Source organism: Neomonachus schauinslandi, chromosome X (genome assembly GCF_002201575.2).
Source record: "Neomonachus schauinslandi chromosome X, ASM220157v2, whole genome shotgun sequence".
Lineage (NCBI taxonomy): Eukaryota > Metazoa > Chordata > Mammalia > Carnivora > Phocidae > Neomonachus > Neomonachus schauinslandi.
Genome location: NC_058419.1, coordinates 12,915,520 through 12,927,573, shown reverse-complemented (window position 1 = coordinate 12,927,573; position 12,054 = coordinate 12,915,520). Strand labels below are relative to the sequence as shown.

The 12,054-nt window shown below is 43.2% G+C and overlaps 1 protein-coding gene across 2 annotated transcripts in view; it reads left to right on the top strand.

Annotated features, from left to right (window-relative positions):
• Positions 1–12,054, top strand: part of F9 (coagulation factor IX) — a 32,606-nt gene that overhangs the window by 3,555 nt on the left and 16,997 nt on the right. The window contains exons 2-4 of one of the 2 annotated variants that reach the window (XM_021684594.1): positions 2,224–2,387; positions 2,587–2,611; positions 6,456–6,569. In XM_021684594.1, the coding sequence (XP_021540269.1) occupies positions 2,224–2,387; positions 2,587–2,611; positions 6,456–6,569 (303 nt within the window). The remainder of the gene's footprint in view (positions 1–2,223; positions 2,388–2,586; positions 2,612–6,455; positions 6,570–12,054) is intronic. The other variant, XM_021684602.1, reaches the window with a different exon arrangement.

The following is a 12,054-nucleotide window of genomic DNA, read 5'->3' as shown; positions in this document are numbered from 1 at the left end:
GGAAAGGGAAAGGAAAAGGAAAAGGAAAGGAAAGGGAAAGGAAAAGGAAAAGGAAAGGAAAGGGAAAGGAAAAGGAAAAGGAAAAGGAAAAGAAACTGTTGAGAGAGTCAGGGCCGGCCTAGGGGGAGGTAAGCAAGGTACATACATAGAGTGTAACTGTACTTGCATGTGCACACTGAGAGACAGGATCTCCTTACATGTTGTGCCCTAGATGCCTTGTTTACTTCACCCTAGTCCCGGCCCTGTGGTAAAGACATATGGCGTGACCAGGCTAAGGCAGTAACCTGAGAGAACTCCGAACATTGAAGGGGCAGGCAGCCAAAGGGGAATGCGTTGATTCAAAAGGTGGATGAATAACAAGAGTTAGAGCGAAGAGAAAGGAAAGAGTACCCTGGAGAGAGAGAGAGAGAGAGATCAAGCATTAGAAATGTTTCAGAGCAGTCAAGAAGTACATAAACTCATAATTATCCTTTAGGAAGTCATTGCTGATCCTGACAATAGTTATTTCATTATATGGACGGGAGTAAAGAAGGGAAAGAGCCAGAGAAAAGTGCATTAAGGCACTAGAAGGAATTGAGAAACAGGAAGGCAGGCCAGCATGAGAGGATCAGAGAGAGAGAGAGAGAAAACCTGCGTACACCGCGTACCGTGTACACGTATTATCTCACGGATCCTGTCAACAACACTGTGAGGTAGATATTCTTATTATACCACTGGTATACCCACTTTGCATTTGACCAAGTTAAGCTTCAGAGATTTTGTCACTTGCCTAACGTCTCACAGCCAACAGGTGGTAAATATGTGGTTCAAGTCCAGCTGTGTCTGATCTGACTGCAAACCCCTGTTTTTTCCACTCAGCCCCACTGTAATTGGGGGCAGACATAGATGCTACCGTCTGGGTGCCCAGGGCCAAGCAGAGAGGAGGGCCTGGCAGGGCGGCTGGGAGGCATCACCATGTGGTGGCATCCATCTGCAGCTCAGTGGTTTTCTCCCACAGTGCTCAGCGGCCCCGGGAGGGAAGACAGGCAGATGGCTGCACTCATCTAGAGCCTGGCATTGCAGGGTATTGCAGCACGGAGGAAGGAGTGAAGGGATTTGAGAAAGTTGGCAAGAGTTGAAGAGAAAAAGTCTAAGCTAAGTTCCAAAAAAACGTGAAGTCCAAGGGGACTCGCAGAGCAAGAGAAAAGTGAGGTTGTCAGGGGACTCGAAGTCTCCATTAAGTGAACAGCTGCAATGAAAATAAGGGAATACAGTTTAGCTCCTCTTCTTCTTCCTTCTTCTTCTTCTTCTTTTTGTTTTGAATTTATGAGAAAGCAGTCCCAAAATGCCTGTAAAGTTCATCTTATAAGCACCTGGTCCTGTTCAAATCGTATCAGATAGTCCCCTGAAGAAAGGAACAACTCCAGCAACTTCTTGAGTTCCTGTTATTAATTATATAGATATGTTTTCAATATCTACCTAGAGAGACATACACAGAGACACACAGAGAGAGAGAGGGGGGCAGAGAGAGAGACAGTGGGATTTGAATGTGGGGAAAGAGGGAGGGAAGGAGAGAATTAAGTTAAAGACCTCAATCCTCCAGAGTTCAGGAGTGTCTCTAAAGGCTAGGCTGTCACAGCTAAAGTCAGTCACATCCTGAATCCCGGAGAAGGACTTAGGTCACTGGAATTCCCTTAACACATGCCAACCGAAGGTGCTGTGAGTCTGAAAATAAACAAATTAATGCAGTGGTTTTTCTTTAACATCTAGTGAGAGACACTGGGGTGGCATTTGCAGCTGGACCACAATTCGGCTTCTGTTCTTCCAAGAGAAATTTGTTGCAAAGTCATTTGGGCAACCGCATCCTGAGAATGCAGCCCAGCCTGGGTGATGGATCACCTTGCAAGGATCTGCAATTAGCTATTTTCAAATGATGACAAAGTGTGAACTTAACTGCTTATTTGGGAACTTCCTCTTTCATCCAAAGTAAATTCAAATACAATTGAAAATCTGACCTTTCATTACTGGAACTCTCTTGACTAAAAGCCAAATTGAATTTTAATTCCTAAATCTCCATGTGTACACAGTACCATGAGGACATCACAGATTTTGGTTCCATGCCCCAAAGATAAATTGGCTTTGGGATTACTTGGATTAAAAACAAAGCCTTTCTTAAGAGATGTATTTAATTTTCATGATGTTTTCTTTTTCCTAAAGCTAAAGAATTGTTTTTTTGAATTTCAGTTTTTCTTGATCGCAAAAATGCCACCAAAATTCTGAATCGGCCAAAGAGGTATAATTCAGGTAAACTGGAAGAGTTTGTTCAAGGTAACCTTGAGAGAGAATGTATGGAAGAAAAGTGTAGTTTTGAAGAAGCTCGAGAAGTTTTTGAAAACACTGAAAAAACCGTGAGTATCTCCACATAATATTCTTCAGATGCAGAGCAAAGTACAGAAAAATAAAAGAAAAAAAAGGAAGAAAGAAACTTCCCTTTGGAATTTTAAAATGTCTACCCATATATATGTATTATAAAAGTTATAAAAGGGGAAGAATCGAATCCAAAATATTTTGAGTACTACCACTAACTTGTCCTCTTTTTCTTTATAGACTGAATTTTGGAAGCAATATGTTGGTAAGCAATTAATTTTTTCCTCTAGCTGGTATAGGAAACATCTGAGAATTATGTATCATTTCTCTGTGTAAACAGACAATATATTAAACTCTGTCAAAAGGGTCTGACTCTTTTACCCAAGACTGAATGGTGATATACGACAGGTTTATGCTGGTGGTTGGGGGGGGGGGGTGGCTATGAGCTGGCAGATAAGCTTACTCCTCCCTAGGGCTTCAACAAGACATTGTTGTACTCCAGGCAGCTGGAAGGAAGAAACTAAGATGACTGCACCTGGGGACTGAGAGGGAGTTTGCAGTCTTTGGCAGAGAATGTGAAAACACTGACTGACTTAAATGTTTATTGCTTAGAAGTCCTCCTTATGATGGCCTACAAGGCCCTCCATAATCGTCCCGGCCCTCCCTTTCCACTGGCCCTCAGACCCTCCTCTCCTGCTCTCCTCCTCACATGTAGGGGTGGGGAGGTTTGGGGGGAGGAGAGGGGCAGCCATCTTGGCCTCCCTGCTGCTCCCAGCACACTCCAGGCATGCTTCCGCTCTGATCTCTGACCTGACTGTTCCTTGAACGTGGAATGCTCCTCTGCCAGGTTCCCCTAGGCTCGCTCCCTCCCCTCCTTCAGCTCTTCACCCAAATGTCACCATCGCAATGAAGCCTACCTACCTTGACCATCTGTTAGTACTTCAACCTGCCTCCCTATAACCCCATCACCTAGATACCGCAACCTCCTCTCCTATTTTTCACAGCACTTTTCACCATCTGAGGGAACATATAATGAATATTCTTACTTCTATTATTTATTATCTATTTTCCCCACCTCATTAGAATGCAAGCTTCACATTGGCAGGGGTGTTCAAGTGTTTGTTTATTGATGTATTCCTGGTACCTTGAACACTATCTGGTACAGAAGCACTGAATAAATATTTGTTGAATGAATTGACCAAAAGGAGGAAAAGTCAAAACTTCCATGACAATCGAGCTTTAAAACTAACGTAAAATCCAGCAGCAGGATTTTGAGGCAGCGTACGTTCCAGAGGTTGACTTATCTAAGACCATCCACACGGACAGAACCTAGACAGCAAATTCACTGAGTTCCAGCAAGTGGAAATGCAGTGCTATGTTCCACTTGCTATTCTGGAACTTGTTCATACTCTAGTAACTCAATTTCTCCACTTTTGTTTTTAACTCCTGAGGGAGGATGAGGTCCACTCCATTACATTGACTTTCCTTGCTGTTAGTAATGAAGACTACCAAGCCAGTTCTCTACTCAGGTGTTCCCCTGCCGTTAGTCCAAATGAGACTTTTTATTCTTTATTTTCATTATATTTAAAACTTGAAATCTTGTGATTTTTTTTTAAGATTTTCTTTTTAAGTAATCTCTACCCCCAACATGGGGCTCGAACCCACAGCCCCAAGATTAAAAGTCGAACACTCCACCAACTTGAGCCAGCCAGGTGCCCCTTGTGATAGATTTTTTAAAGCAAATCAATTTCTACTTCCCCACCCCACCCCCCCCAAAAAAATCCAGGCTGTATTTAAACTCCCATGACCCCTTCGTTCGCCCACCCCACTCCCCAGCAGGGGTTGGTCAGAACCTCTTAAGCACCATATTTTGAAGCTGAGCCCCTGCCTTCTGGGTCAAAGGCCATGTTGTTTACTGTATCCAGGGTAAAGATATCTCGGAAACCTCAGGGGCATGATTCTGTCACTACTGCTTCATCCACCAAAAACGAGAACAAAAAAGCAAAAAGAAAATAACTCCCTGCCTCTTTTCAGTTGCAGCCGAGATTCCTAACCACCCCAAAATAGCCGATGCTATTTCTTACCCTGTGGGCTTTCACATACTGCAGAGCGCAAGCCCCTCATGCCTGCCTTATCCTCTACTATCAACAGCCTGGTGGAAGAAGAAAGATCGTCCAAGCACATGAGCTAGCTAGCATCCGTCAAGCACTTTACAGTTTACAGAGTGCCTGTCATATTTAATCCACACACCAACCCAGTGAGCAAAGCATTATTAGCCTCAGTTTACAGAGGACACTGAGGCTTAGGGAGGCTAAAAGATTTGCCAGAGGTCATCCAGTTGGGGAGTCACAGAGCCCAGAAGAGAACCCAACTTCTCTAACGAGCCAGGCCTTGCTCTCACGATCACCCCTCCTGGACTTCAGATCTAGATGTGGTTACTCATTAAACAACCACCTAGGAGCCTTCAACGGAATCTCTCACTCATCAAGGTCTTGTTCCTTGTTGTCTTTGACCCCTACTGTCTGTGGCTTTGCCTGAGCCCAAAGTACACACAGACAAGCACCCAAAGGAGGACTAAATGCAGGGTAAAACGACACTCACTTTAAAGATATGTCTCAGCAAATGAGTTGCTGTGTAGTTGGCTGCAAGCCCAGACCCTTTCAGTGCAACATCCTAAATAATGCAGATCTGTTGGTCTATAATATAAAGTGCAAATGTAGCTCATTTTTTAGACCAGTTTGAACATCAATAACAATAAACCAGAGATAATGTATTTTGTTTTCATAGAATTGGAACAAATTGAACTATCTGTGCAAAAGCACACTGGATCAAGGGGCAGAGGGGACAAGGTCTAATCTTCACAGCAAGCAGATTTTCCAGGGAAGGACTATGTCTGAGAAAGGGATAGGAGCCCTTAGTCCACGGGAGCTGGATGCAAACTCCTGACCAAGAGCGTGACAGATGAGCTGCTCCTGCCCCCGGGGCAAGCAACCTACACACTAGATGGCGGGGTGGGGGGGTTGCTCCAAAGTCGGACCAAGAATTAGAAATTTCTCTTTCATCGCCCCCTTTCTCTTTCTTTCATTCTTAGGTCATCTTTACCTCTTACTCTGGCCGACCTAGCTCTTATTTCTTTCTTCAGAGCTGTTTCTCTTAGTTCAAGGTGTGTACCCATCTCCCCTTTCTCCCGCAAGACTCAAAGACTCCCTTCTTATCCCGACCCTTCTCCACTTGCCTATTCCTTCCTCCTGGTTTCCTACCCCAGGTGTCTTCTAAGGCTCTCAAGAACTCCATGAGTGTCCAAACTTCAGGAAAGGTAGAGAGGAAACACAGCCGACCTATACATAAATAACGCAGATCTTCAGAACTTTTTGTTTTCGATTCTTTGTGAGAAAAGCAGTGTCTCATCTGAAACTAATGTAACACTATATGTCAACAAGCAGGAATTAAAATTAACACTTAAAAAAACCTAAAAAAATAAAAATTTAAAAATTAAAACTTTTTAAAAAATTTAAAAAAGAAAAGTTGCTTCTCACTTTACCTAGACCATTTGGGACCTAACTCAGAGACAGCAGAATACCTTTCAGCAGGGAGAGATGCTTCTGGTATCTCTTCCATTGTTTTGAACCATTACTGCATACTATACTTTAAGAAGTTAAGTGATACCAGAAAGAAGTAGATGCATTTGCTCCAAGCCGAGGCTGCCAGGGCTCTGAGTAGAAGTCCCATCTGCTCTCCAGCTCAGCATGTTCTGCAAGACCTGCCACGACAGGCCTGTATGACAGAGATACCAATTGTTGAAGGGATGGGGTTTGATTCAGAGCTAATTTGTCCTCATTCTCAAAGAAAGGAATGAAAACCCTTCTCCCCCTATGCTCAGATAGTCCATTTCTAACCTCCAACATTCTTCTCCCTCTTCCTAGGACGGTAGTAGCCTGAAAACCTTTGTTTGGGTTGCTCTTAGAAACTCAGGAAGACGGGGGGCATCCCATAAGCAGCAGCGTCAGCAGTTTTGACCCTAAAATCAGGCTCCCCTCCCCATGAGTCTGTGCATGGAGGCATTCTAAGCAGTTTATTTGCTAATTCAATTTTCTTAACCTATCTCAAAGATGGAGATCAATGTGAGTCCAATCCCTGTTTAAATGGTGGCATATGCAAAGATGATATTAATTCCTATGAATGTTGGTGTCAAGCTGGATTTGAAGGAAAGAACTGTGAATTAGGTAAGTAACTATTTTTTGATTACTCGTGGTTCCACACTTCCCTGTGGAACCAGATGAAACTAGAAAATGCAATATTTATGTATCATAATTTTCTCTTAAAAACATATTCTTATCGTGGTAAAGAACACTTAACAGGAGATCTATACTCTTTTTTTTGAGATTTTATTTTATTTACTTGAGAGAGAGAGAGGGAGAGCACAAGCAAGGGGAGGGGCAGGGGGAGAGGGAGAAGCAGGCTCCCTGCTGAGCAGAGAGCCCGATGCGGAACTCGATCCCAGGATGCTGAGATCATGACCTGAGCAGAAGGCAGACGCTTCACTGACTGAGCCACCCAGCTGTCCCAGGAGACCTATAGTCTTAACAAATTTTGAAGTGTACAATACAGTACTGTTCACTCTAGGCACTGTGTTGTTCAGCACATCTCTAGAACTCCTTCATCTTGCATAACTGAAACTTTATACCCGCTGAACAGCAGCTCCCCCATTTCCCCTTCCCTCGGCCCCTGGCAAACACAACTGTATTCTCTGTTTCTATGTGTCTGCCTGTTTTAGACACCACAAATAAGTAGAATCATGCAGTATTTGTCCTTCTGTGATTGGCTCATTTCATTTAGCGTAATGTACTCCAGGTTCATCTGTGTTGTTGCATAAGACGGGATTTCCTTTTTTAAAAAGGCTGATACTATTCCATTGTATAAAGCATATACTTTCAAAGCTTATAAACATTCATTGGGTCTGTAGTCCTAGTTTCTTGGATGAGTTCAAGAAACTACAGTAAGAGCAATAATAATATTTGGTAGCTAATATTAAGTGGTAATGATGCTCCCCTCACTTATTAATCCTCAATACAACCATATGCCCTCAGTACCGTTATTATCCCCATTCTGTGCAGATGAGGAAACTATAGCTCAGACAGCTCAAAATCACAGAGGAAGTAAGTGGTTGAGCTAGAACTTGAACTTCACTTTGTCTGACCAAAACCCACCCTTCTCCTATCCACAAAATGCAAAGAAAATCAAACCCATAAAATTGAACTCGTGACTAAATCGTTATCAACATAGGCAGTGGAAGTCAATGAAATATAGAACTGAGATATGGCGAGGCCAATTCTCCATAAAATAGCCACTTCTCTGCACATACTAACCACTTCACATGTTAAATTTGTTGACAAAAATCGGAGCTCACTCCTGAATTTGACTATATGGATCACATTGAAAGAGTTGCATAGCAAATCTAGGAGCACTGTGCATCTTTTCTCCTTATAGCCTAGAATATTCCCCCCACCCCCGGGATTTTGGCAACTGGAACAGTAAATCCCCAAGTCCTTCTCCTACTTGCTTATTATCTCTGGATGCAAGATTACTGGTATTATGGTTGTGAAAGGCACACCATGCTAATGACAGAGTCTCTCTCTCCTCTGAAACTCCAGAAGAATGGAGATGCAATCCTAGGGAAAGAATTCAACAGCACAGTCTACCTGACTAAGGGCAAAGAGTAGAAAATTGGCAGGACTCTATTAAGACTTTCTCGCAATCCACCTGACACACAGATGAAAAAGACATAAAACAAAATGAAACTCAGCAGCTGCAGTTGTCCTACAGAGAAAGGGAAAAAAAAGTCACCTCTAATGTTCAGAAATCTTTTCGGTACTAAAGAGAACTCCACGGATCATCTTCCTTTGAGAGCTAAAAAGATTTAAAAAAAGAATAGAAGATAACAAAAGGAAAAGGTGGCAGGGCAAAAACATTTAAAAAGAAAGAAAAGAATGGATGCAGGTAGAGGATCTGATACCCCTGGCTCGGGGTACGTCCCATCCCCTCAAATTTCCCAGCATGGGGGCAAACCAATGCCTGGGTTACCTTTCCTGTGGTTGTGGTAACTTGCTCGAGATCTCTGCAGTGTTACTTTCATCTGAAAGTTTCTAATTTCAAATTCAGATTTTCATAGACAAACCTGATCCTGCTATTATGGAAACCTATGGAAATCTGTGGAGTAGTTACTCATCAGCAGCTTAAATAATATAGCCATTGGAGCTGAGGGAATGAATAACTCAATTAGTCTCAGTTCAAAATGAAGGCCACATTGTAGTAGAGTATAATTGAAAATAGTGTTTAGCGAGGCGCCTGGCGGGCTCAGTCGGTAGAGCACACGACTCTTGATCTCAGGCTTTTGAGTTCAAGCCCCACGTTGGGTGCAGAGCTTACTTTAAAATAAATAAATAAATAAAATAAAATTAGGAGCAATTTTAAAAAAATAATGTTTAGCATTAAATATTCCTAAATGTCTTTAGTTTAAAATGAAGACACTTTAATGGAGGAGAATTACCCCAAGGAATGTAAATATAAGCACAGAACTTCTGTAACAGGGTTTGCTACCCACGTGAGGCTGTGGGCCACACAGCAGAAGTGTTGTCTATACCCGCCACCTCCTCAGGCCTCAGGTCCCGCACACATTGGTTTGGGAAGGGCTCTGCAGTTGCAACTTCGTCTGCTACCATATCTGGCCTCTAGGGAGCGTTGATCTCCCCCAATCTACCTGATCAAGGTCAAGAAAAATCCTCTTGGTGCAGTTAGTCCAGAGACAAAGTGGGAATTCTCCCAAAAATCTTTTTTATCACAGACACTAGAGGAAACAGAAGCATATACAAACTCCCATTTAAGCTGTTCCTTCAAACCGATCTACTGACTGACTTCGAAGGCTGCTGGACAGCACGGTTTACAGAGCACTGGAGCCCCAAATTTCTTGCCTCACCCTTGTCTTGGAAAAAAAAGTGTGTGCGTGGGGGGGAGATTTCCATTGTTAAGATCTTGTTATTTGCCTTTTCCTTTGTTCATCAGGCTCCTCTCTGGGAGAAAGAGGTACAAACATTCAGGGCGTGCTTTCTAGTTAAAAGAATAACAATGAATTGGCTACTGTGTCCCCATGGTTAGAATAATGACCACTGTAGGTCCCCATTTACACATCACGTCTGAGGCCTTTCCAGATAGACCAAAGTCTGTAAGAACTTGGGTCATTCCCCTTTGAAGAGTACAAAAGGCATCTACCCACAGTAAGATAGGAGGGAGAGAGAAAAATCACAAGCACATAAATACTTTTTACACTTTGCTGACACACTGTAGACACCACACTCTTATTTACTGAGTATTTCTGTGGAACAGAGAAAGAAAATATCTCGAGTGTAGCTGAATACCAGTATATTCTATGGTAAGCTTGTTAAATAGAACATCTTTTGTCTGAGCTTTAGTTTTCACATCACAGAATATATGAGGGAAAATGAAGGCAGAGTAAAATAAAGCAGAACAGGATAACTTTGGTAGTAGGCAGGGGCAGAATTAGAAAGAGGTGTTTGGGCTAATATGAAGGGAAAAAGAACAGATGCTTTGAGAGGCTCAACAGATATTCTAGGCACAGAGACCAGCCTCAGGACCAGGGAGAACCCATACCCAACACAGTGCTGGACATCTAAATGCTCAATAAAGCACTGATGAATGAGTCCCATAGTGACTGTTCCTTAGATCCTGGACTAGAGACCTCCCCACTGGAACTCCTTGGGCTACTATTCTATTTCCAGAATCTTGAGTCCTTTCTCTGAGAGCAAAAGAGTGCTGATTGGACAGCAATATTTCCCACTGCACACACAACACAAGCCATGAAGAAAGATGGCACATGAGGAAAATGGCGGACAGGTCTAGTAACTTAAGCCAAGGACACAGAATCAGAATTGGGAAAACCACCCTGAGTGTATTCATTCCCATCATACATGCCCTGAACCACACTAGGCTGCACCTACCACCTACCTCTGTGAACTGACCACAATCTCATATTGACTGAACACTTTCTACAGGTGGTATTTGAGTTGGCTGAACACTTTAGTATTGCTTTGTAACAACAAAATGATAGCCAAAAACATGAAAAGAGCCAGGGATGTAATCACCATGAGTAAGGAGAAAGGTCTTTTAAAAATAAATATGAAGGACCAAGTGCCATCTTTTTGGCTCATGCACTTAGATTATTGGCAGCACAGATTAAAGCTCAGGTGGGTTCCTTTACCCATGCGGCAACAGTTGACTTGCTTCCCCTTAATTCCTGAAGTGGCAGTAAGGAACATGAGCAAATGATTACATTAACCTATGCGAGCCTATGTAAAATAGAATTTGAAAAGTGAGATCCGACACTCAACAATCCATAATATACTCCAAACCCATATAGTCACTCTGTTAGCCTGGATTCCCCAAGTCTGTGACTCGAGCTTATTTATTAGGGTGTGCAATCCTATGAGCAAGAGTAAGGGACAGGGGCGTGAGGCAGTGAGGAAAGGAGAACGGATCCTAGAAAGAGTCATCTCTCCTCATCTGCAACTGATCACTGGATCTCCTGGGACTATTTTCCATGGAGCCAGAGGAACTGACTTCAGGACAGTCCATCTGGGAGGGGAGAAGTGATGAAAGAATTTGTCCATCAGCATCTGTCTCCCAGTAGTCAGAAGTTTAGCCGAGGGGCCCTTAACTCCCCTACATCTCCAGGTTGTACTCGCTGGGGGGGGGGGCCCGCACAGGTGTTGCAGGATCCCATGCCTCAGCGTCAACAGGGAAGTGCCAGGGTAAGAAGGGAGAGGCACATGGTGTGAATGCGAGCCAAGGCAATTCAAGGCTGCACCTGTATGAGGTCAGAAGTCGCTGCAGAGCAGCGGATGGCGACAGCACTGGCAAAGATAGCCATGGGGCTGAGAGGAACTAAGGTGGCACATAGCAGATGTCTAATAGAGTCACTCTTTTTCAAACTTTCCGTGTTCTTACTACACCAACAAGTGAGCGTTTCTCTTGAAAGTGGTACTGTTGTTGAACAGCTAGGTAAGGGGGAAGGCATCTCCTATCCATTGTGTTCCTGTGCTGCTCTAGAGACAGAAATAAGCCCAAGGGCAGAGCCTGTTTCTCTTAACTCAGCAGGTCTCAGCTAGCCAGCCCTGAACCATGCTACTTCCTGTTATTGAGACTGCATAGGAGAAACAAAGGGAAAACACGGTAATTAAAAAATACAAAATAAGATGGCACGAATAAACCAAATAGATCAGAAGTCAGAGGTTTTTAATTTTATTTTATTATGTTATGTTAATCACCATACATCATTAGTTTTTGATGTAGTGTTCCACGATTCATTGTTTGTGTATAACACCCAGTGCTCCATGCAGTACATGCCCTCCTTAATACCATCACTGGACTAACCCATCCCCCCACCCCCCTCCCCTCTAAAACCCTCAGTTTGCTTCTCAGAGTCCATAGTCTCTCATGGTTTGTCTCCCCTTCCGATTTCCACCCCCTTCATTTTTCCCTTCCTTCTCCTAATGTCCTCCATGCTGTTCCTTATATTCCACAAATAAGTGAAACCATATGATAATTGATTTTCTCTGCTTGACTTATTTCACTTAGCATAATCTCCTCCAGTCCCATCCATGTTGATGGGAAAGTTGGGTATTCATCCTTTCTGAT